At 33.9% G+C, this 25,765-nt stretch overlaps 1 protein-coding gene across 1 annotated transcript in view; it reads left to right on the top strand.

Moving 5' to 3' along the window:
- The first annotated feature begins 9,755 nt into the window (after nucleotides 1-9,755).
- LOC123530749 (fibropellin-1-like) overlaps nucleotides 9,756-25,765 on the top strand; it is a 28,742-nt gene continuing 12,732 nt past the window's right edge. Inside the window, exons 1-5 of the mRNA XM_053517942.1 lie at nucleotides 9,756-9,810; nucleotides 10,234-10,376; nucleotides 19,335-19,467; nucleotides 22,769-22,882; nucleotides 23,279-23,392. Of these exons, the coding sequence (XP_053373917.1) occupies nucleotides 9,756-9,810; nucleotides 10,234-10,376; nucleotides 19,335-19,467; nucleotides 22,769-22,882; nucleotides 23,279-23,392 (559 nt within the window). The remainder of the gene's footprint in view (nucleotides 9,811-10,233; nucleotides 10,377-19,334; nucleotides 19,468-22,768; nucleotides 22,883-23,278; nucleotides 23,393-25,765) is intronic.

The following is a 25,765-nucleotide window of genomic DNA, read 5'->3' as shown; positions in this document are numbered from 1 at the left end:
CATTTTTACATTTGGAGAAGGTTACACACTAATAATAGATTAGCATTAACAGTGAAATCAGCATGTACATATACAAAACATTTATGTATACGTGTCTACATTTTTACATTTGAAGAAGGTTACACACTAATAATAGATTAGCATTAACAGCGAAATCAGCATGTACATATATAAAACATTTGTGTATATGTGTCTACATTTTTACATTTGGAGAAGGTTACACACTAATAATAGATTAGCATAACACATATATTCATACATAGTATCTACTAATAATGAACTGAAAAATATTCCAGTCTTGTAGATTAAGATATATTCCGGTCTTGAGTTGATCCTTAACGAAACGAAACAAAAGGAACAACAGACTGGATAATCATAAATCTGTTTCAAGAAATAACTACTGTGAAATATACATACATATTTAAATTACAACAGTATTTGTTTTGGCTGGAATATTTTTACGGGAAAATGAAATATTGTTACTGATACATATTTGCATTTCTTAAAGTAAAAGCATGGTATACATATGCTCCTAATTTTCTCACGACTGACTGATTTTCATTATTTAACAATTCTATAAATTTATACATATTTGGTCTTCTACAGAATTTTATTGGGATATATTGTTTCCTCAAATCATTATACAATCTACATTCAAGAACAAAATGAAATTCATCTTCTAATACATTGCAAATATGACATCGACGTTCATTTACAGGAATACTTAATGGTCTAGCCCAACGGCCTGCCTCTATCTGTAGCCTATGAGAAGAAACCCTCAACTGAACGAGTGACTGACAAAATTTGTTAACAGAAAGATATTCCAAGTATGGTTGAAATCTAAATGAGGCTATGTTTCGATAAAAGAGCGCACGTGAAGAATTTTCTAATCTATCGTGCCAATTTTGTATAAATTGATCATTTATTCTTTGCTTAACCATGCTTAAGAATAGGTTAGTATTACCTACACTTTGTTGTAACCAGGCATCATAAAAACCGAAAGAACATAACAAATTTTTAAGCAGTGAACACCAATTTACCTTTTTTGGAGCATTTTCTAAGTCATCTTTTAACATTTTGTACACAAGAGTTACATATTTATTTTCACTTGTACACACAATTTTTGTCCAGTATTTAATAATGTTATAAAAATGTATACATTTAAAACTAATTTTACCCAGTTCACCATGTATAAAATCATTCTGTGTAGTTTTCTTAACTCCTAGTAATTTCTTACAAAATTGTAAATGCACTCTTTCAATGGATAGATCTTTTGAAAAGCCACATACTTCACAGCAATAATTCATAATAGGCGCGACTAATTTGTCAAACAACTCTAGCTTATTCTTTGGAGATATATAAGTAAATTTATAAAGGTATTTGTTTAACTTAAATACTGCTTTCTGAGCTTGCCCAGCCAAAGTGCTTTGAACAGTGCTCAATGAACCGCCACACGTAAAAACGATGCCTAAGTATGTGAATTTATTTACAATATTTAATAACTCTACATCATAATAAAAAGCTAAATTTCTGGGTAAAGCGCCCTTCTTAAAAATCATTACTTTAGTTATTGATGTATTAACTTTCATCTTTCAAGTTTTACAATAATCAGATACCAAATATATACAATGTTGTAATTCTTCTGCTGAGTTAGCAAAAACAACTATATCGTCAGCATATAATAATAAAAATACCTTAAACATATGAACATCTATACCTTGAGTACCACTATGAATAAATACATCTTCAAGATCATTAATACACATTGAGAATAAAAAGGGAGACAAGCACTCCCCTTGTCTGACTCCGAGCATACAAGAGAATTCCTCACTAAGTTTGTTTAAGTATTTTACTCTGGACTTAACAGACTTATACATAGATTGTATAATATCTAAAAAATTTCCACGTAGGCCTAACTTAATCAACTTGTACCACAGATTTTCCCTAACTACATAATCAAAAGCTTTTGAAAAATCAATCATGAAATAAGGTGTAGAGTTGCTTCCCTTGATTTAACATATGGCTAATAAGTCCATTCAATACAAAAAACATTATCTGTTGTACTCATATTTGCTTCCACATATACATGGTATTCTTCGGCCCAACTTTTAAGTCTATTATTCAATATACGTGTGAAAAGTTTACCTATACAACTTAATAAAGTAATCCCTCTATAATTATCTACATTATTTACGCTTCCCTTTTTATGTAACGGAACAATGTATCCTTCTGACCATTTTTCTGGAAAATATCCAATGTTAAAAATTTTGTTGAATAGTGTATACAGCACAGGCGCTAAAGTGTCTTTTCCAACAACAAAGAATTCATTTATCATACAATCTGGCCCAGCTGATTTATTACTTTGTAACTGTTTTATAGCTAATTTTATTTCACTAACAGAAATCTGCTCATTTAGTTCTTCAAACATAATTTTAAATTCATTGTTTTCATACTGTTCATTAAAATATATAACATCTTCATCTGGTATAAAAATCTATCAGTAGGATTATTAACAGCTTTAAAATAAGTTTCAAAAGACGACAACGGTATATTTCCTGCTTTAATACCTGCAGACTGTTTTAACATACTCCAAGACATTCGGGCATTTTTTAACTTAGCTTTCATAAGCGTTGAAGTTTTTTCTTTGTCATAATTATACCGACATTTTCTAATAGTACATTTGTAATCAGACCTAGCTTTCACCATATTTTTCCTATTTACGTCATTCGGACAATCTCTATATTTGTTTAGTAAACGTAGGAATGTATTTTTCTTCTCAAAGCAATCTTCATTATTCCATGGATTATCTCCCTTACTATTTCTATCGCTAATATAATTATTTGTATTAATATTCTTTTTAAACAAAGGTGATGCTACATTATCGATAATATTTCGGAAGTTTTGTATGCATATATCTACATCGGAATAAGAAGAGCATGAATTGACCTCAGTTGAAAAAGTGTTAAGATCACGTGAAATATCATCACTGTTTAAATGAGCAAGGAAATCTGCCCTAAATTCATCATTCCAAACGAATTTGTAAGTAATATTCTCTCCTTGTTCGTTCGAAGTAAATTCACAGCTCTCTTTACTACATAGAGTGTCAAAACTAAAAGTACAACTTATAAGGCAATGATCTGATAAAATGTTCGGTTCATCAACCACGAAATTTTCTACATATTTAAACATTTCTGGTTTACATAATACATAATCTATGACACTACATCCACGGTTATTCACAAAAATAGATCCTTGTTCCTAATTTGACAAATTAAATTGAGTACCCGGCAAAACAACACACTGGCATCTGTTAGAGAGATAATCAGAAAACGCGATCAATAAATATCCATTCAATTCAGTATTTTCTAATTTGAGTAGGAGACCTTTGTGTCACACTTGGTCAAAGGTTTTACTTCTATACAAAAATACTGTTCTTATTTCAAGTCATTCGTTGAGAGCCTGACAGAAGATATTGTACAACCAGTATGTGATCTGATTATACAGGTAAATCAGTGGTCGAAAAATTTAAAACTTTTAAATCATTATAGAAACTTTACTGACATGCTTAATTGAAATAGATGTGTGCTTTAACGTTGCAGGTGCACAGGTATCTTTTCAAACAAATGAAAACATTTTCTAAATTTCGTTAAAAGTGACAGAAATCTTGAGGCATTCCCTTCTTAAATTACATCACAATTCATTTGTTAAAACAAACAAATATAAACGTGTACAGAATGTCAAAAACATAAATCAGTATCAATTTTGCCATTTAAATAAGCTGTAAGCTATAGCGAACTTCCTGTTATTATAAAGCACATTTTACTGCCTTGCTAACGCAGTAGGTATATATTCATTTGACGCATCAAGTGGGGATAAAATGATATCTTCCTGGTCAGGAGCACATATTAAGGAATGTGATTATTTCACTGGCTTCGCAAGCGGGAGGTCGTCGGTTCAAACGCCACCAGAGACCCAACTATTAATATCAAAATAGGCCTACTACATGTAATAGTCTTTCAGATGTGACTTTTTTTCTTGAGTATATTGCACTATCCTTGGAAACCTTAAATAACAAACATTCTTCTGAAGGAATCGCGTGTATAGGAGCCGATGGCATGTACTGATAAAATATCGAATCGTTTTCATCACAATATTCATCATGTATTTCAAAAACGAATTCAACTCCCATCTGATAGAAAAATAATTCAATGCTGAGACTACTTGCTTTTGTTTTGACGTCAAAAATGACGTTGGCCTAACGGTGGTGTCTTGACATTCCATGCGACAAAACTTTCAGTCTCGAACGTTTGTTTTTTCAGTTTAACATGTGTAAAATGATAGTAAGATTTGGCTGATATAGCACTAGTCTCAATCTGTGACTCTAGTTATCTCCCTTGATCGTCCGTCCACAGAAATATTGGACTGAACCTTACAAAATCCAGTCAAGTCGAATACAACATTGTAGATCAAGTTACTGTTACAATAAACCAATTCATTTTCAATATTATATTGTGTTATTATTTTTTCTGCCGCATGCCGGTATTGATTTTACCTTTTCTTCCTGTAAATATCTGGGGTGAAGGTCATTTAACAGCTAATTAAAACTGTACATTTTGATTGGTGGATAAAAAATTCCACAGGTTTTCGAATGGAATAGATAAGGGCTGTGCAGGTGCTCTGAGCTGTATTGTTTGACAGTATAATCTCTTGACGATTTCAGAAATGGTCATTTCGTCCCCCACTTTTCGGCCCCTCCTTTTTAGTCTAATGTTTTGTCAAAGTTTCCTGGATTATGATTACTATAATTATGATGTAAAGTATGTGTTCTGTAAAATATTTTCTACATTAAAAATATGAAAATTTTACTTTAAAAACTATATTTTGTTTTGCTTTATAAAAACCCTATCATATGTGAAAGTGCAGAGTGCATGCACTTTTCGTAGCTTAAAGTGTGCATTGACTAATGCGTCCGTGTATTTTTTTAAAGATACTTCTTGTTCTTCTAATTGTATCAACCCGTCTTTTCCAATAAGATGAGGCTTTCCGAATATAACCTTTCCCTACGTTCCCTGGACAACGCGTGAGGGTATTGTTTATTTGAGGACTGCAACTGCCTGCATAAAAAACGTTCTCAAACTAAGGGCAAATTATCGAATGAAATTCAGCAGTTTATAAATGTTTTCTTCTATATATCAAAAAAAAAAAAAACAAGAACAAAAACAACCGAAGTGAAATTTCTGAGATTTTCCCATTTCAAAAAAAAATGCAGCAAACTTCCACCAAAAATCAAAAAAATAATTGGCGAATACTGCTTGGTCCTTGTATGACTTTCTTTCCATTGCATTTCTTTTGTTATTTTCAGAGCATTTCCTCTTATTTTATGGCAACGTTTTGCGAGTCTTAAGACCCCCTCTCCCAAACCATCCACCCACCCTCGCCTCCACGTTCCTTTGTATTGTATTGTATTGTATACTGGCAGTCTCAACAAGGAAATGTAGTATAAAGACGTTTTAAAATGGTCCATGATTGTCAATACTCCAGCCATAGGAAAGTTTTACATAGAATAAAGGAAAGTAATTTAAAGCATTTTGCAAAAAAGCCGGCGGTTCAAATATGAAGTCGTAATCTTTCTTACTTTCGTCGTGTTCTTCCCCAATACCATCATGGTCTCTTTTACTTTACTGAGTTTTAGCATGTATTTGTAGCGTTCTGTTTTAATTGGCATGTTCTTTTCGTGTGCTAGATAAAAATGACGGCGTGTTTTTGGACTGAAAGAAGCATAAAGGACTTAATTTAGGGGATTGTAGTTAGTGAATCATTTCTTTTTATGTTTTTCTATAATAGAGGTATAATTTTTGATAGGAATACAAGTTTCTGAAAATCTGATATTCTAGAAAATGTCGAAATAACATTATCAAGTAGGTAAAGAAATAATGAAATGACGAATAGTTTTGGTTAGTGGTGTTCAACTCCCAACATTTACTTTTTACGCACCTCTGAGAGCTTTTAATAAAGTCTTAATTCTACACTTGTTATTTTTGCCAAATATATTACTTAACTAGGGTATTAACAATAAGCTTGAAATGTTACCAACTATGTCGATCTAAATTAAGTTAATACTTTTATTAAGGTCATGAGTCCATATCCATTGGTTTTCCTACCGTCATTGGTTGTGTAACGTCCCGCCCGGCATAACTTTTTGGATTTCTTTCGGAGAAAGCTGTGTTTTTTTCTTCAGTGAAGGAATTACACAGATTTCGTAAGATTTTTGTTGTTGTTTAATTTGCTCATATTGCTGTACCTTGTATCGCTGTACATTGTATCGCTGTATTTTAACTTACACAGACCTGAAAGAAATATTATCCGTATAAATGTGTATGTGTTAATTTCAACCATTGTTTTACTAAGATTTGAAGTTAAACAATATAAGAACAATATAAATCATTATCTACGATTTCGATGAAAGCAAAGGGGGTATTTTCATTTATAAAACTGAACATGAAGAACCTCCTTAGGATTCAACCTGATTATTGATAAATTTCACAGTTATTTTTATGAGAATGAGGTATTAACATGCTGTTGTTGATTTAAAAAAAAAAAAACAAAAAACAATCGTCAATCGTGTCAAACTCAACGGCATTATCTCGGTTATTGAGTCGTGCAGGCTTCCCCTATCTTGGCCTGTGGAAAAACATTAAGTATATTTGTTTGCTGATTTTTATACTTTGCTTTTTAAAGAAAACAGATATTTTTTATAAATTCATGCGACCCAAGTTATGTATATGTCGTTTATTTAAAGGGACTGACCTCCAGATCGTACGACAAAAAAAAGAAAGAAAGTTTTTAGGTATCAAAAATTGTTTTATTTTTAAGAAGACTTTGAAACTTAGTTACTGACAAATTATATGTTATGGAAACATATGAGAATTAGTTGTTTTTACTTCTTCCATTCAAACTTGAAAAAGTATAGAAATAGTATTTTCAAATTTCATTGACATAAAGACAAATAGATCCATCCATACTATGGTCATAAGCCTGCAATATATTGTATGTCGAGTGACGTATTTGCCTGAACATTTTCGTAGAATATAAAGTTCCTCTTTTCCTAAAATCGAAATTTGCTTCATTTTCCATAAACGTAGTAAAATGTGGAGAATTTTTGGTCAGTTACTTTTTAATTACATTTTCTTTTTGATTTCACATGTTGTCAAATATCAACTTTATCAACTGAGATAACCAATAAACATGAATGATAACCATACAGTGCATCAAATGAGGCGTACAACGCTTTGACGAAATTTTCCAAAGATTTTTTTTTAAATTTTATTTCGGAAGTATTTAAACCAACATATTTTAGAAAGGTCTTTTAAATGTGTAATAAGGTCATTTAACTTGTGACTACAAAATGCTGTAAGTAACTAAAAGGAATATAGAACGTCTTACTTGTCTTAAATTTTGAACAAGGCTCAATTAAAGATATTGGCCTCCATATCGTTCGACGACAAAATATTTTTTTAGATATCTGGAAACTAATGTGATATGTATATATTTAGAATGCTTTGAAACTGAATTACTGACAGACCTAATGTTACGGAAACACATTAGAATTAATTGTTTTTTACTACTTTTAACGATGAAAATTGAAAAGCGTTTTAAACGCTTTACTCGAGGTAAACTGCCTCGATTTTAAATATCTATATTTAACGCGTATTGAATACTAAATCCTTTATAGCGGTATTGGTAATTACAGCGGAATACTTTTTTATTATATACCTATATAAATTCTGTAAGAAATCTGTTTGTATTTCACATTTAAATATGAACAGGCAGACAAATATTCCGTATTGTACCTTTTAAATTCCGTATTGTACCTTCCGTATTGTATGCTGCCGGACTACATTAATATGCATGACCTGATAAAGTTCTATAAATAGCGCACATAAAAATTCACTTAGTTACATTTTAATATCGATAAACATTGAAGATTACGTTCAATAACAAAACAACAAATAAAAAGGTAGAGTATATAATAAAAGGGTCATTATAACAGTAGCTATTAATCTGGCACTCGTAAATTTTGCAAGGTCGGATTACACTCGGCGCTTGCGCGCCTCATGAGATCTGATCTAGCAAAAATCCTCTCGAGCTGAATACAGCATCCCAGATTGATGTCAGAATAATTTGTATATTTAATATATTGATAACGTAACTCATAAGCACAGATAGTGCTTGACTTCCTTTTTAGGTTGTCATTGCTATAATTATCGTTGAATTGCTGTTAATAATAGAATTTGGGTCATTTGTGGCTGATTTGGGTTCATTATGTGGATGGCTGGGTCCCAGCTTCGCACATTATGTCATATACAAAAGTTAAAGGGAACCAGATATTTGACGGAGCAAGTACTCGTTGTGAAACGTTATGTTTAAATTTTAAAACAAGTTCTAAAAATGGCACGTCTGCTGGGGTATAAATAGGTAGATGGATGACAGAGAGCTCGTTCGGTATCCAGCGTTTGTAGAAGACACATCGAGGGTTCAATTAATAATTTATCCCAGTACCTTGATAAGGAGACTATTGCAGTTACTCTGTCAGGGCGGATAAATCATTAAAAAGAAGACTTTGGAAGTTCATAGACTAAAGAAGAGTTGCAGAATTTCAATAAGGTTTCGAGCTATAGGGCCAGCGCATAGGAGTTTTACCTTAAGGGTAGTTTTGCTATAGACGATAGCAGATATAAGCTGAGCATCGGAAAGGTGAGACAGAGACCCAGAGTTTGATAATCTACTGAGATAGTAGGAGAGTTCTAGCTTATAGACGGTTCAGCGTTATTGGCGAAGTACAGCCAAGGCATCGGGGATATACCTATATGGTAGTTGAATGCTACATATGATAGCGCTGAGCATCCAGGAGTCAGGGCAATCATATAGAGTTTGAGAGGTCAGAGGCCGAGCATCTATGCGATAGTACTCGTATGTCGTTGATTCAAAGACATTGTCTGACGGAAACTTCAACAAAAAGACCAGTCAAGTATAGAATCTCCAGCCTTTAGGAGATTGAGCTAATCATTTTTAATTAAAGATTGTTAGTTTGAAACATTTAGTGATTTGCCTGATCCCTGAAATTGTCGAGCTCATAATCAGAAATCATTTACGAATTATTGGTACATTTAGGCAAGGTAGCCAGAGGAAAATTCTATATATGAGATATTTGGTCTCACCAGCTCTACGTTTTAACAAAGGACATTCTTCATCGTTTGTCAGCTAGTCTGAGACATAGTCACCTTAGCGATTGGACCCAAACCATTGTTCAAGATACTAAAGGTGTAGGCACTTCCCTGGGTCATATAACCAGTATCCTGACAATCGAGCTACTGTTAGACAATCGAGCTACTGTTATAATAACTCTATTTTATTGCTGCGACGGTCCCGGTTCGATTCCCGACGCGGTCATCTTTTTTCTTGATTTGGCATTCTTAAAATAGTTTAAAAAACGAAAAGTCATATTCTAATGTTCATAATTATGACCAAACTTCAATTTGATAGAAAGATATTTTTTGCCAAAATCTGGAGGTCAGTGCCTTTAAAGCTTGGGATAAATACCTTACTTAAATTTAAACTGTATTTGCTACTTTGTGTAGTAAAACAATATACACATTTTTGAAGATTTTAATTTCAGACAGAAAAATTTATACAGTACGTTACTATATATCCATTCCTCTAAATGACTCAAATATTCTCTTTTGTTGATGTAGGCGATGAAGAAGCTGATCCTGCTCTCCCTTTCTGTGTTCCTGAGCAGCACTGTCCAAGGTAACTATACTTTAGCTCGTCTATATATAAATCATGTCTCCAAATCCGTAATTCAGATATTAATTAAGAATCATTCGACCAAAAGTGAAATTTTGACAGAACATCCCCCACTACTTGCATGTACCAACAGTTAAGTGCCAGCTTAATTTTCACGAAGATTTACTTGAATTTTCAGCTTAATAAAATAGCCATCTCATGGAGTATTGCTGTGTAATAGTTCTAGGAAATTTTTATTTGTCTTACTGACCTCTTTTAATCATAAGTAAATTTTAAATTATAGTTAGAAATAAACAGTAACAAACTAGGTTTTATTTATAATATTCAAGTTTTTAATCTCGGATTTTAAGGTAACACTGATTTAAGAAACGGTCATTTTAATTGATAAACATGTACTATATAAAATGTTAATGAATCTATATTTAGCTTATCCCGCTGGCTACATGGGTTGCTGGACAGACAAAAGTTCAAGAATCATGTCAGGCCGTGTAAGCGATTCCAATACGAATTCTGGTGACGAATGTAAGCGAAGATGTAAAGCTAAAGGTTACAGATACGCTGGGACAGAGGTATGTATATATAAAAGATCACAGAGAAAATAAAATAATTAATTTTCAAGCAGCCGTATTCAGCGGCATATCTTCTCCAGTCTGACATTCAAACATATTGTTAATGGGCAGAGAAATACCTAGTGACTTCCAGCCCCTCCAAATCCGAATCTCTTCTAATTTAAAAAACGAACTTGTCAACCTAACCCTCCCCTCCGAATATTCCGCTAGCAAACAAATACCCGCGATACTACTATATAAACATTCCGGAATCTTCCTCCTGTCAAATGTCTGCTGTTGACACTCCAGAACTATCATTGAATGCGCTGACGTGGTATGGAGAAAACTGTACTAAATATGAATTTTGAACAACTGGACAAAATACAAAAGGAATCTGCACGCAATGCCTCTGTTGCTACCAGATATTTTCTTTGAACTATCTATATCGAGAAGTTACTTGGAAAACTCTCTCCTCAGACAGACGATACAAACACAGACAAATCATGTTCTATAAAATGAAGTGTAATTTTACGCCAGTCCATCTATCCTCTCTTGTCCCTGACCAGACAATCTACATAGATAGATATCTTTTATTCCACCATAAGATGAGAAACATGTAATACAGACAATTTGATAACAATTACATATATTGAAGTGAACAGAGTAAACGCATATGAGCCGTGCCTTGAGAAAACCAACATAGTGGCTTTGCGACCAGCATGGATCCAGACCAGCCTGCGCATCCGTCTGGATCCATGCTGGTCGCAAAGCCACTACGTTAATTTCTCGTGGTGCGGCTCATATATGGATGAAAGTGAACAACAACAAAACACTCGAATTTAAGCTACACATATTTTCATAATGAGCGGACAATAGAAATCGTTCTGATTTCAAATGATACATTCAACTTAATATTTATAATAAATATAAACATCATAATTATATGGTCATCGATTACCAAACACGAGCATCACTGTTTTAACAGCTTAATATGTAAAACATACTTCAATTTAATATACTATAGCATTTTCTCATTGGTAAAGCTTGCCACACAATGTACCATAACTTAACAAAGCAAGAAGCAGGCATATATTAATGCATATATAACATGTTTTAGTTCACAGTTAAACTGATTATCAACCGAAATCATTTAAACAGTCTAATTCTATGTTACAATCTGAAGTATAGAGAAAAAATCAGAATTACTTATCAGTTTCAAACTCTGTACAGGGTATATATAAATATATAAAGATGCTTCGATGTAAGTCTGCTATATATAATTCTTTTATAGCTTTCCCGATGCCGAGACCCTAATCGAAAGCGAAAGAGCTGGAAAAAGAAAAGAATGGGGAAGGGGTAATTTAAGAAATCTTACTTAAGATTGCCGAATATTTTTGTTAAATGACGTGTGTATCTCAGTATGACTTTGGTTTAAACAATATTTTATTAATCACAAAATTTACAACATGTATATATATATCAAAAAAAAGCATACAGGATTGAGTAGGAAGCTGAAAGCTTATTTGAAACTCTCTCCTTAAATATTTACGTTTAGCATGTTAAATCACGGTAACTTATAAAGTGATTGATAATGTAAATTGCTTGCAGTTATTCATCTACATTTGTTTTGTTCTTATTATAGGTTTTTAGGTTATAACCACGTTACGCGTATGAACGCAAAAACAAAATAGGAAATAATATAACATTAAAGTCATAGGTTGGCAATATATTAATTGTTATAAAATGTGTGTGTCTATGTGGCAAAGAAAAGAGGTAGGAGGCGAAAAGTAGGAAATTACAGAAGAAATGAGTTGAGTGGTCGCTTTAGAGACTAGCTTGGATTTGAACTGTGTCTGTATACCGTGTGTAAATATATATGGGTTAGTATGGCAGTGCATAGTAATTATGTTTCGAATCTCCTTGTTTTTTGTATGTACTTTTGTATGTGCATGAATATTGAGCTGTTGTGTGTGTTTGTAATAGAGGTGTCACCATAAAGCAGCGTGTGTAAAGTAATAGTTGTTAGTGGTCTGATATTGTTTAAGAGTTCAGTGCGTTCCATGATATATTTTGGACAAAGAAAGAAATAATGATAGGTGTCTTCCGCTTCACCGCATGAGCATAGAGGACTGTTGACAATATTTTTGGAAAAGAGGTGTTCGTTAAGAGAGCTACAATGAGTCCGAAGCCTACAGTGCAGTATTTGGTATTTGCGATCTCCAATATAGTAATGACAAGGAGGTTTGTGTATATCAGCAAATAGTCTTCTTTTGAAGGTTGACAAAGTTGGACAGTTTCGAATGTCTGTTGGTAATTGGTTCCAATCAGTTATAGTTGATGGAAGGAAAGAGTTAGCAAAAAGCTGGGTATTACATTGAAAGTTTCTGGTATTGCTTGCATTTCTAAGATTGTATGCAGAGGCCTGTCCAACAGTGTGAGGAACTAGTGTAGAGAGATACTCCGGAGATAGAAGATTATACATTTTATAGAATAGAATGAGTTTGTGTTTTTGTCTTCTGGTTTTAAGAAGCTCGAATCCAGTGTCTGTGTAGAGATTTTCAAATGAGACTAGCTTTGTTGCGCCGGTGATAATTCGACAGGCTTCTAACTGAATTTTCTCAAGTTCTGTCTCTTGTTGTTGAGTTATATTGCTCCACACAACGTCCGAATACGTCCGAATACTCCAGAAGTGGCCTTATGAATGATAGATAAATAGTTTCAAGTGCTTTTCTATCTAAAACGAATTTTAGGGATCTCATGACGTTTATTCGTTTCCAGGCCTTCTCTTTGATGTTTTCTATATGTTCGTGCCAGCTTCCATCGTTCGAAAATGTAACTCCAAGATGCTTATGGGAATCAACTTCGTTTATTTGGAAACCATTCATAGAGAGGGGAGGATGGATAGGTTTGTTATGTTTGCGTGATATAAGAAGAGTCTCTGTTTTTCTTGGATTGAAATCGACCAACCAATCATTCGCCCAGTTGGTGATTTTCAGAAGATCAGAATTAAGAATATCCGCAGCTGCAGTTGGATTATCAACAATGATGTGTCGTCAGCAAACAGTTTGATAGTAGAGTTAATGTCCTTGACAATGTCGTTGATGAAAACGATGAAGAGAAGAGGACCAAGAATAGAACCTTGAGGGACACCAGCAGAAATAGCAACAGTGTCGGAAGAGCCACCAGGAAGGACCACTTTCTGACTTCTATTTGATAGATAGTCTCGGAACCATTCCAGGAGACTTCCAGAAATTCCTGTAGACTCGAGCTTATGGAGAAGACCTCTATGCCAAACACGGTCAAAAGCTTTGGAGATATCGCAAAAGACTGCACGGACTTCTTTCCCTTCGTCTAGAGCTTGACAGAATGTATTGTATATGGATACTAATTGGTTTGTTGTTGAATCATTAGGTACAAATCCAGACTGAAGAGAAGAAATTGTGTTATTCTGTAAGAAGAAATTGAATACCCGCTTATGAATAATTTTTTCTAGTGCCTTGCTAATTGTGCTAAGTAATGATATTGGTCTGTAATTTGAAACTAATTGAGGGTCATTCTTTTTGAAAACAGCGCTGACATGTGCTAGTTTCCATTGTGAAGGAACTCTGCCGTTGCTTATTGATTTGTTGAAAAGTTTGCAAAGTGGTTGTGACAGTTGGTGCGATAGTTCCTTTAGAATTCTATTATTTACATTGTCCGGTCCAGAAGCCTTTCCAATTGATAATGATTTTAATGTAGTAGCTATTTCATCTTCTGTTATTGTGATTGATCTGAGTTGCGGATGATTTGATATGTTATGTATATGTGGCAGTGCTTTGTTAGTGTCATTTAAGATAGTTTGTGATTGGAAGAAGTTATTTAATATGTTAGCCTTTTCTGTGTCAGAGGTGATAAGATTACCATTGTGGTTCAGAGTTTGTACGTTTGTATTTGGCGTTGTTGGTGCAATGAATTTTTTTAAGATTTTCCAATAGTCTGTTGTTTTAAGGTTTTCATTTTTTAGTTGATCTGACAGTTTTTGTGAGAGCTGTGATTTTGCGTTTCTGAGTAGCTGGGTTGTTTTATTACGTAGTTGTTTGTACTTGTGCCAATGTTGTTCATTTTGCGTTTGTTTTGCTTTGTCATATGCCCGTTTTCTTTTTCTGATGTATTTGCGTATGTCGTTGTGCATCCATGGCGGATCTGTTTGTCTTATTGTGGCTATTTTGTTAGGTATATGCTTTTTTGAAATAAATAGTATGTGTTCAGTCAGATTGTGTGCATGTGCATTAATGTCATGGTGTTCAAAAGAGTCCCAGTCAGTAGATGCAGCCTCTTGTCTCAGACTGTCATAGTCACCCTGGTCAAATTTCCATACCATTCGCTTATAAGACCGAGATTTAGGTTTAGAGCAGCTCAGACAACAGAATATAGGACAGTGAAATCTAACTTGTTGATCAAGGAAGGGATCACCAACTCCAGATGTATAAACACTACACGAAGAAGAGACAAGAAAAAGATCAATGAGAGAGTTAGAAGATTCAGTGTAATGAGTAGGTTCAGAAATCACTTGTGTCATATTATATTGTGTCGCGATGTCGCTGATTTTTTTTGTGTATGGAGTTTTCTCATGTCTAGATTGAAGTCCCCTGCGATGACAATATTGTTTACGTTTGTGTCAAAGGCAAGTCCGATTGAGTTTTCTATACTAGACAAGACAAGAGGAGAGGAATTTGGAGGACGATAGAACGTTCCATAAAGAAACTTTTTATTATTAATTCGAATTTCTACCCAAATGCACTCAACTCCGTCGGGTTCAAGATCCTGTCTTCTCACAGCAGGAATATAGTTTTTCACGTAGACAAGAACACCGCCATGGTTATCTCCTGGTCTGTCTTTTCTAAACGGAGGGGCATAGTTGTCAAAACAAATAGAGTCGGATTTGGTGTTGTGACCGAGCCATGTTTCAGTGAAAGAAATGACGTCAAAATGATTGAGTTCCCCTTTTAAGGTGTCCTGTTTGTTAGTGAAGCTTTGAACATTATAGTGTACAAAAGATAGAGATTGACTGAAGTTTTCCATGATATCAGAAACCGAAGAGGAAGTTGATGTCGAGATGTGGGAATCAGGACCAGGATTTTCGTGAATATCTCCGGCTCTAAGCAGAAGCAATGCCATCCAGGTTAATAGTTCAAAGTAAGTGAAATAGCGCAAACCCTTTGTTTTCATTAAATTTTGACAGATAGCAAAAAGTCCAATCCTCACCCGATACGTATCAATATCAGCTGACATAGGTTATTCCAGGATTGAAAATGTAATTGGGCGAGGATACCCAGAACCAGAGCCTAAAGTGACCACTACATGAGATAGAGATAGAAAAGTAAAAGAGAGGATAGTAGTTGAGGTAGAGGATTGAGGTATGTGCGAACATAATGTGTTTGTATGTTTGTTTGGTCATAACACACGACCAGAACTAAAGATTTTATATTTCAAGTGTAATAAAAAAAAATATTCATACAGTTGTGTATAATCATGTTTTTCTTATGGCGATTTTTTTTTTGTACCCCATGAACCTATGTTACTTAAATATGACAGGTCATTTTAGTTGAAAGTCGGGTTGATTGAGTATGTATATTTATTGACACATAAAGTGACAGGTCAGTTGAGGTAAAGCGATCCGATTGGTCAATAAAGCGGGTAACACAATAGATATGGTGTCTATTTCATTGATGTAAACGCTTGGATTAATTTGTGAATTTTTACACATAATTGTGAATGAGTATTTCGATGGGATGTTTACTATTTCATTTTACTATGCGTTCACGTGTTTTAGTAAAAGTGTATTTTAAAGAATACTGTTCTTGACAGTTAATTCATAAATGGAGCTACTAATTTGGAACATGGGAATTTATGTTTTAATTCGAACGTCGCTTCAATGTGGAATTAAAAACAGAAGTGGCGTAGCTGATTGTTTTTCGTTAAAAGCAGAACAAGTTTTCGTGTTAGGTTGTTCGAAATTATAGACGTACAGTGTTTTGGTTACTATTGACAACTTGACAGTGATGTAATCGTTATGTATATTTCATTTTGTTTACAAGTGGAATTTACTTTTGCGAATTTCTATGCTAAAAGAGTACTTGGAGAAGGAGACATTCTTGAAGATGTACAATGAGATAAGCTTAAAAGTAAGTGTATAGAATTTATCATATTTGTCAGTTTAGTTTGAGAATATAAGGTAGGTGATGTGTAGTATCTAAATATATGGATTATACTTTCTGTCAGATGCGCAGTTGAGAAGACCGCACGGTCTTAAGACCACACGGTCTTGATTTTAGAGATTTACTAACATTTTCAACAACTAAATTGGGTGAAATCTATAGGCAGCTAAAAAGAGGTATTTTCTTTACAATTTCAAGCGCTGTAGGGATGGAGTTTGATTTATACTCATACAGAAATGCATGCATTTTAAACAATGGTATTGTTCTTGAGAAAATTCGTTATAAATAATTACGTACTCAATGTAATAAGCAGCGACAAATTTAGATTTACTAAATTGCAAGCATAGGCACTGTTACTATTGTCCTAAGACTGATACCGGGTATATGCTACTGTATGTTTGTAGTACTTTAAATCAATTTAGAAAGTCGTATATTAAATGTGTTGGTAGTATATAAAAGAAGCAGTTTTAAATAAGCTTTCTACATAGTTCCACATGCTGACTAATATATTCTTTTAAAGTTACTTGTACACAAAACACTATATACAACATACAAACTATAGCAAAATTACAAGAAATCATAAAATTTACATAAAAATGCATGTTTTCACAATTGTTTTTGATTTGGATTCTGGTACATTTTATCAAATATATTCTTAATCATAGTTTCTTCTAACTGAAAGCATAAAGGTTGCTTTAAGCTTGTGGTGAAAAACTTTTTCAAATTTGCTGGCTATACAAATGTATTTTCAATGGAAAAAATGATAAAAATGTGACACAGGTGATGAAAAGTAACAGGATGATTTTGACCATGGTAGGTTTGGATGTTGATCTAAATTTAGAATACTATAGGATTTAATTTGAAGCTTGATACTATTTATCCCAGTATGACTTTAAAGCATTCTTTTCTCTGTAAATCATACATAGGCATCGAGGTGAAACCTAAGTACATTTCCACTACTTGATCTAAATCATGCAATGAAATTCTCATTTCCCAGGAGTCTATGTAAGGTATACCACGTATTTTGTCGGATGGAATCATTCGCTCTACAAAATAGAAGAAGGAGTTCTGCAGTTGAGTCAGAAAACAGTTTACAATTTGGACAAATTGTATCATATCTATTACCAAATAGTTTGCTGATTGCTGCGAACAAGGCAAGTTATCACGATAAAGCTGACAGAATCGCCATATGCCATACGGAAGTGCGTGTAGGCTAAGAAAGGCATGCAAACATTCATCATTTAAAATAAAATTGACCTGAATTGAAAGTGTTCATAATCTTTAACTTCTCTTTTTACCACTGTTTTCCATGTCAAAACAGCTGGCAATTTCGCGGTTTTAACAAAAGCATGTATATAAAGTCTTAAGTCATATATGCCGAGTATGCGGTAAATATCTGGCATATAAATTAGGATTTTACTGGTTTTTTTAAGAAATTGCACGAGACGGGTCTAAACCCGTTTATTCCCGTCTAAATTACAAAGTTGGCCAAGGTCCTCCATACATTACTTTCCACTAAATGTCAATTAGTTGTCATCTCTTGCTATGGTCATATCTCCTACTCCATTGTGCTTATGTGGAAGACACTACTTCCTTGAGTGCCATCTTAAATAGTTTGCAGAGATTCCATATTGAGATGGATATTTTATTTGGCGCCTTAAACCTTTCGGATCAGGAAAATACTAAATTTTACTTGTACTAAATAGTAAGAGATTCTTTTACATGACTGTTGCCCTAAGACATTTTCTTGTCCTCACATTGCTGTTTATTCTTTTTTTACATTTATATATAATTTTGTTTATGCCCTAGGACTAAATATTTTTGCCCCGATACAACTCCGAGCTTATACATGTACAAAAAATATCTTGCCCACAAAGAGAGATTCTCTATAAGACTATAAGTCTTTCATTTTAATCTTTTTCTGCTTATCTTGTTCAAACTGTGGTGTATGTTTTAATCCTGTACATGTATAATTGGGAATGAATAAGACAAAGGTATGCAAACCTGAAAGGGGCAGAGGTATTCAAACTTTAAAGGTCATGGATACACTGGACAAAGGTAGGCAAACTTGAAAGGGGCAGAGGTTTGCAAACTTTAAAGGTCATGGATACACTGGACAAAGATATGCAAACTTGAAAGGGGCAGAGGTATTCAAACTTTAAAGGTCATGGATACACTGGACAAAGGTATGCAAACTTGAAAGGGGCAGAGGTATGCAAACTTTAAAGGTCATAGATAAACTGGACAAAGGTATGCAAACTTGAAAGGGGTAGATTTATGCAAACTTTAAAGGTCATGGATACGCTGGGACAGAGGTATGCAAACTTGAAAGGGGCAGAGGTATGCAAACTTTAAAGGTCATGGATACGCTGGGACTGAGGTATATAAAATCAGACGATCATTTATTCGCTAGAACGTACATATATCTATATGCATCAACTGAGGTATGTGAAGCGAGGATACATTTCCTCAGAAGGTTATTGATACTACGAAACAAAGTTTAAAATTACCTCAAAATGTTACAGATATTTAATATAGAAGAGACAAGGTATGGGATGATGGTTGTATTATCGTTGATATAATGTATTTATTAGACCATATTCAGTGTTCCACATGCATAAATTTATAAAACTGTTTTTTAAAAATACATGTATATATGAGTTTGCACCCAGCATTACATACACAAATCCCGATCAAACGTCTAGATTTCTCTTTTATAAATCAATACAGGTTCGACAAACGTCCAAACCGTTATTCTTAATTTTATTTATTTTTGTTGCAGTGGTCAAAAGAATGTTTCTGTGGAAACTCCATGAAAAATTATCCGAAAGGGAACGGATGTAACATGAGATGCACGGGAAACAGGAACGAGTACTGTGGAGGCGATTGGCACATATCTATTTATGACACTTGGTGTAAGTAAACCATGTTCGTCTTGGGATACATAGCAATATCTTCGTACATTAAGATATATAAATATATTGGATAGTACTCTTTCGTTAAGTAGTATGTAAGTCAATTAACGGTGGCCATTTGAAAAATAAAACTGGTCCTTTTCTCAGCAAGTACATGTGTAACTGGCAACATCCTGACTTTGCTCAAAGGTAGAGAACAAGCGACTCCGAAGTTACAAACTCACTAAGGATCAAACTCGCGTTCTTTCGATTCATAGCTTTGTACATACAAGCTTACTGTAGGGGCATTGAATTTTGTAATCTAATTCATTAATGATACCACTTTTGCCGTGTGTAGCCATAACGTTTTAAAGCTTTATTTTGTTAAAAACGGAAGTGCTTACTAGTTAGTCTATTCCTAATCTAAACCAAAGACATCTGACACCGGACTCCGGACGATTATACATGCAAACGATATAATTATCAGGAAAGACCTACTAAGCACATGCATCACATCGACAATTCATATTGCAAAATCTCTATCTAGCTGTTACGCGCCCACAGCACAAAAGTTTGTTCCGGTGATAACTCATTTTTCAACACTGATAGGATTAAATTCATAGGTATCTCGGTCTTTTTTCGGCGACGCCGTCTAAATTCGTTTTTCGTTACCTATGCCACGTGACTTCAGTTTGCAAATCAAACTACTTGATAACGCATTATAGATAATTTATCAAAATGGAAGATTTATGCAACACTCTGCCTGATTGGACGAGAGTATCAATTTCTTTCACTCTGTTGATTGTGCTACGCTGAGTGAAATGTAGACAAAGCGTTTATCCTAAACGAGTAAACGACGCTGTTCACAGTTTTAAAGCTTACTTTGGCTCAGTATATTTAGCAAGAATATTGATATATCTCAAAATGATAAGTAAGTTTAATAAATATGATAAAAACCTGTTCAAATACCAACATATATCAAATTAAAGAAAGAGCTGAATACGGTCTGCGTATCACATAAATAAGGGTGTGATAAGAGTCTTTTATGTAGAGAAGTACTTTTTAAAAGATTTTCCTTGTTACAATTGTCGTCTGTATATGAAAAGGTTTCTTGCTTTTGTGATTTATTCAGATTGCATATTAAAATGAGTACTTGTTTGCTTTGATATATTTGTTATAAATTATTTAACTGATTTATTATATATGAATATTTTTCTTTAGTATGGTATGCAAATATTGAACTCAGTTGAAATCTGTTTCGTTATATATATGCTATATAATGACAGAATCTCATTACACTGAAATGAAGGTACGCTGCATACAGTTTATCTAAGTGTTATGACTACGATTAAACTTTGGTTATTAACAGAAATATTGAAATAATTACAATTGTATGTTTTGCTTGACCTTCACATTTTTATAGGTGTGACGTCATTGTCCAAAGATTCATGAATAGCGAATATGCAGGGATCAGTTGGCCTATTTTAGAAATAAATAGAAATAATAAATAAAAATCCTTTAATTGATTTTTTCTCATGTATTCTAATCAAACTTGATTTGTAGCATCTTTATTAGGCCAGCAGCCAACTTTGTTCAGCTGGGACATTTGACCCCTTTTAGGGGCTGCTAGAGCTAAAACTAGAAATGCCTTTATACAGCGTCTCATGAACAGCTTGGTGGATCTTTGTCATACTTGGTTTCGAGCATCATTATAAGGTCCTCTTCCAAATTTATTTATATAGGAACTTGGGCCCTATTATGGACCACTATAGCTAAAAGTAGATATGCCTTTCTTCGCATTTACCACTAAAATGTAATGAATTTTTATCAAACTCGATGTGTAACAATATCGTAAGGTCTCCTGCTATTTTGTTACAAATGGGGATAGGGACCAATTTAGCTAGAAATATAAACACGTTTAATGACCTCTTCTCATGAACCGCTTCATGAATCTTGATCAAACTACTGCTGTAATTATTCGTCCTACGAAACCTTTGCGAAAAATTAAAAGAGAACCATTTAAATTGTTAAAGTGCGGTGTTTAGTTTTGCAATTTGAAAAATGTTAGGTGAAAGATGAATGTTAGATGAAAAATTCATAAAGTTCTTTCCTTATTACAATTCGCCGACTATCATTTTTAAAGATATTTCTTGTTGTATTTAGTCTTTAATTATTTGCCCTTTCTTCGTTACTAATGCTAGTGGAAACACAAATTAAATGTAACAGGCATTTATTTCAGGGTGTGCAACCGGTCCATGCAAGAACGGTGCCTCGTGTCGTGACATCAACGCCAACAGTTATGTGTGCTCGTGTCCGAGTGGGTGGACGGGTACCAACTGTGATCAAGGTAGAAAACGAAATCTGATTATACGAGTGATGATGATGATGATGATGATAGTGATGATGGTGAAAAAATGATGAAATGTTTATAATTATCTTTATTATGATTATGTTATCATTATTATTATTACCATTATTATTTATTACTTTATTTAATCATTCTTATAATTATTCTTATTATTTTTTTTATTATATACTTTTCATTATCATTTCTTTAATAATTATCTATTATCAGTTGTTTTGTAGTTAAATATTGAAGCGGTCTTGCAAAATGGATCAGTGCTCTATGCTAGGTATACTGGATGATTGTTCAACTGAAAAATAGGCGGTCAGTTTATATAACCCCCGTTCCTGGATTCGTGACTGAAAATAATCCCCACTTAAAGCAAAGGTGGCGGACGAATTTCTTAGGATGTGTAGTATTCGGTCAATCATCCATGTTAGCAAACGCTTCTCGGCTTCAATATACACGACTTCTGATTGGAAGTTTCGTGAAGGACTTCCCATATAAAACTTGCATACCAGACAGAAGTTTCCGGTGTTTTCACGGTGCTGGAAAAAAACTCTTTTAAAACCTCGGCAAATAATGATTGAATTCGGGTAAATTAATCAGCTACGCTACTTTAAGAAGAAAAGAGCTTAAAGGTACTCTTACTTCAGCTCATATGTAAATAGTAAATGAAAAAAGAAGAAAAACGAAACGAAAATTAGATCAACATAGTTAAGTAGACGAAAATAGAGCGAATGGCTCCCATTCGTTCATAAGAAATGTCATAAGAAATGTTAGGTAGATAGATTCTTTTATTCTAAGACAGTTTATGAAGCATTGCACGTTTCATGTTGTAAATCACAAAACACTTTTTTCTTCGAGATTGGGATGGTGGTAGAGAGTTATGACGATCTGGTATGGTTGCCGCCACAGTGCATAGTATCCATCATATAGCTTCATTTCACTCTGTCTACATTGAATTGCCTATTACAGACATCAACGAATGCTCGAGCAACCCGTGCGAAAATGGAGCCACATGCAACAACCTTGTGAATAGTTACTCGTGTACATGTACCGGAGGTTGGCAAGGAACAAATTGTGACCAAGGTAAGTTTAAGTCGAAACACATGTTAATGATTTGATGTTTACAAATTTTAAGTAGATATGAGAAATTCCTGTTGATTTCGCTAGACACTCGTACACAGTATCGAAAGGTTTGAAATATTATCGTATTCTGAGCAGTAAAAGAAAGAAACTATCGTAATGATATATAGTTAGATTTTCATGAGAAACATCATTATAGGTGAAAGTAGTTCGTGGAAAGAGAACGAAATGAATGTTGCTGTATTTGCATGACAGAAATCGCGCTTAAGATAGACAAGGATGCATTAAATGAAAAGAATCTGTAGAAAATGTTTTAATTCACAAATATTTGAGACAGCTATTGTTTATGTCGCCGCGGTAAGCAATTTGATTTAACATGTTCCTTTTGTCTTTACACAGATGTAAATGAATGTGCCAGTAACCCCTGCAAAAATGGAGCCACGTGCGTCAATGGTCGAAATGAATACACGTGTACTTGTGCTGCCGGTTGGACATCAACAAATTGTGACGTTGGTAAGTACGTGAATGGCGACATGTCTAAAGAAAAATTAGGAATGCGTGTTGATAAAGAGACGACTCTCGCCTTGTTATCTCTTGTTATCCCCCCCCCCCCCCCCCCGCTGAAGGCGGAGGGATATAGATTTGGTGTTCTATATGTATCGGACTGTACCTCCGACGGTGCGTCCGTCTGAATTGAAAATGCTCATTATATATGCGAAAGAATCTTTAATCTCTAATACTGACCTAGTAAAAGTGCATCGAAATGGTATTGTGTGGTTTAGATTAAAGAGTATCCAGTCAAACGAGAAAAAGAATCTAAATATTTGTGCCTGTTACATTCCACCGGAAGATTCAAATGTTTATAGAAACAACCAATCCTGTCTTTTTGAATTCGGTTTTTTTGAAATTTTAAGTGACGATATTTTAAGATACAGTGCCTTAGGAGAAGTATATCTGTGCGGGGACATGAACAGTAGAACCGGAGAAGCTTTGAATTTCATTCAGAAAAGCAATTTTGACAGATACGTAGACCTACCTGAGTTTGAACATTTGCCGATTACCGAGCGAAAATCGAACGACAGAACTGTAAATTCGTTTGGTCATAAGCTTCTTACCTTATGTAAAGAGCATGATTTATTAATTGCTTACGGACGGTTAGAAAAGGGCGATTATACCTATCATTGTGTTAGCAGGAACAAAACTGGAGCAAGTGTTGTAGACTATTTAATCACTACGTATGAAAATTTTGAGCACATAACAAATATGTCTATTTTACATATGACTGAGCTTTCGGATCACTGCCCAGTTACATTCAATACCACGTGTCAAAATAATGTACATAAACCACTGCTTAATGACATTTCATTTAATAAGTTGTCGTGGGATTCTTCGAGGTCTCAGGAATTTATAAACGCACTAGAGTCTAAGAGACATCTATTTGTTGGTATTACAAACGACATTTTAAATGATGTGGGAGATTTGGATACAAATATATCGTCTTTTTCAGATATTATGTATGATTGTTCATTCGAAGTTTTTGGTAAAACTGTACATATAAGACAGAATCGTAAAAACCGCAAAACTTTATGGTTCAATGAAGACTGCAGGAATGCAAAGGCTAGATTCTTTGCTGAAAAAAGAAGATTTAAAAATAATCCATCACCGGAGAATAAATTATTGTTTCTAGAAAGTCGTAAATACTTTTGTACAGCTAAGCGTAGAGCTAAATATGTCTATTTTTCTAAAGAGAAACGTACTTTGTCGGAGTTAAGCCGTAAATCACCTAAACAGTTTTGGAGTAAAGTGAATAGGTACAGAAACACTAAAAGTTCAAAACACATTCCTATTGATACAACTCAGTTTTCTACATATTTTGCGGACATTTTAAATAGACCAGCTCAAAATGATGCAATGTTAAATGATTTTACTCTTGATGAGGATCAGCATATTGTCATAGAGAGTTTGGAAAAGCCTTTTGATGAAACTGAAATTGATAAGTGCATCTCAACATTATCAAGAAATAAGGCACCAGGCATCGATTTAATTGTTTCAGATTTTTTCATAGATGCCAAGCCTTTTATTACACCATTTTTAGTACAAATTTTTAATAAAATATACAGTGAAGGCGTTTATCTTTTAAGCTGGACAAAGGGTATTATTGTCCCGATTCATAAAAAGGGAGATAAGGCCGACCCAAACAATTATAGAGGAATTTCACTAATCAGTACTATGGCTAAGCTATTTTCTTTATGTTTAAGAAACCGATTAGATAAATGGTGTGAAAGTATGTCAATTTTCAATGATATGCAATTTGGATTTAGAAGTAACAGGAGTACAGTGGATTGTGTTTTTATTTTGCATAGCATAATTCAAAAGGTATTGTCTGAAAATAAATCACTTTATTGCGCTTTTATCGATTACGAAAAGGCCTTTGGTACAATAGCTAGGGATGCTTTATGGTACAAATTGATTGAAACTGGTGTTAGTAGTAAAATGGTAACAATGTTAAAGTCCTTATATCAAAAAGTGTCAGCCTGTGTTAAAGTGCATGCAAATTTGTCTGACTTTTTTGATGTGTCGCTTGGATTGAAACAAGGAGAACCACTCTCGCCCATACTTTTTATACTGTTCGTAAATGATGTAACAGAAAATCTTGATTTTAATTCATTGACTGAAACAGACCTTAACTTTTTGAGCATATATATGTTATTATTTGCGGACGACATGGTGTTGTTTACCACTAGCGCACAAAGTCTACAGACACAGTTAGACAGCTTATATACATATTCCCTTAAATGGGGTTTAAAGATAAACGTTAAGAAGACAAACAAGAAATATCTTTAAAAATGATGGTCGGCGAATTGTAATAAGGAAAGAAGTTTATGA

Source organism: Mercenaria mercenaria, chromosome 11, assembly GCF_021730395.1.
Source record: "Mercenaria mercenaria strain notata chromosome 11, MADL_Memer_1, whole genome shotgun sequence".
In the NCBI taxonomy this organism is placed as follows: domain Eukaryota; kingdom Metazoa; phylum Mollusca; class Bivalvia; order Venerida; family Veneridae; genus Mercenaria; species Mercenaria mercenaria.
The sequence above is the reverse complement of the archived record's forward strand: the minus strand, read 5'-3'. Positions and strand labels throughout refer to the sequence as shown.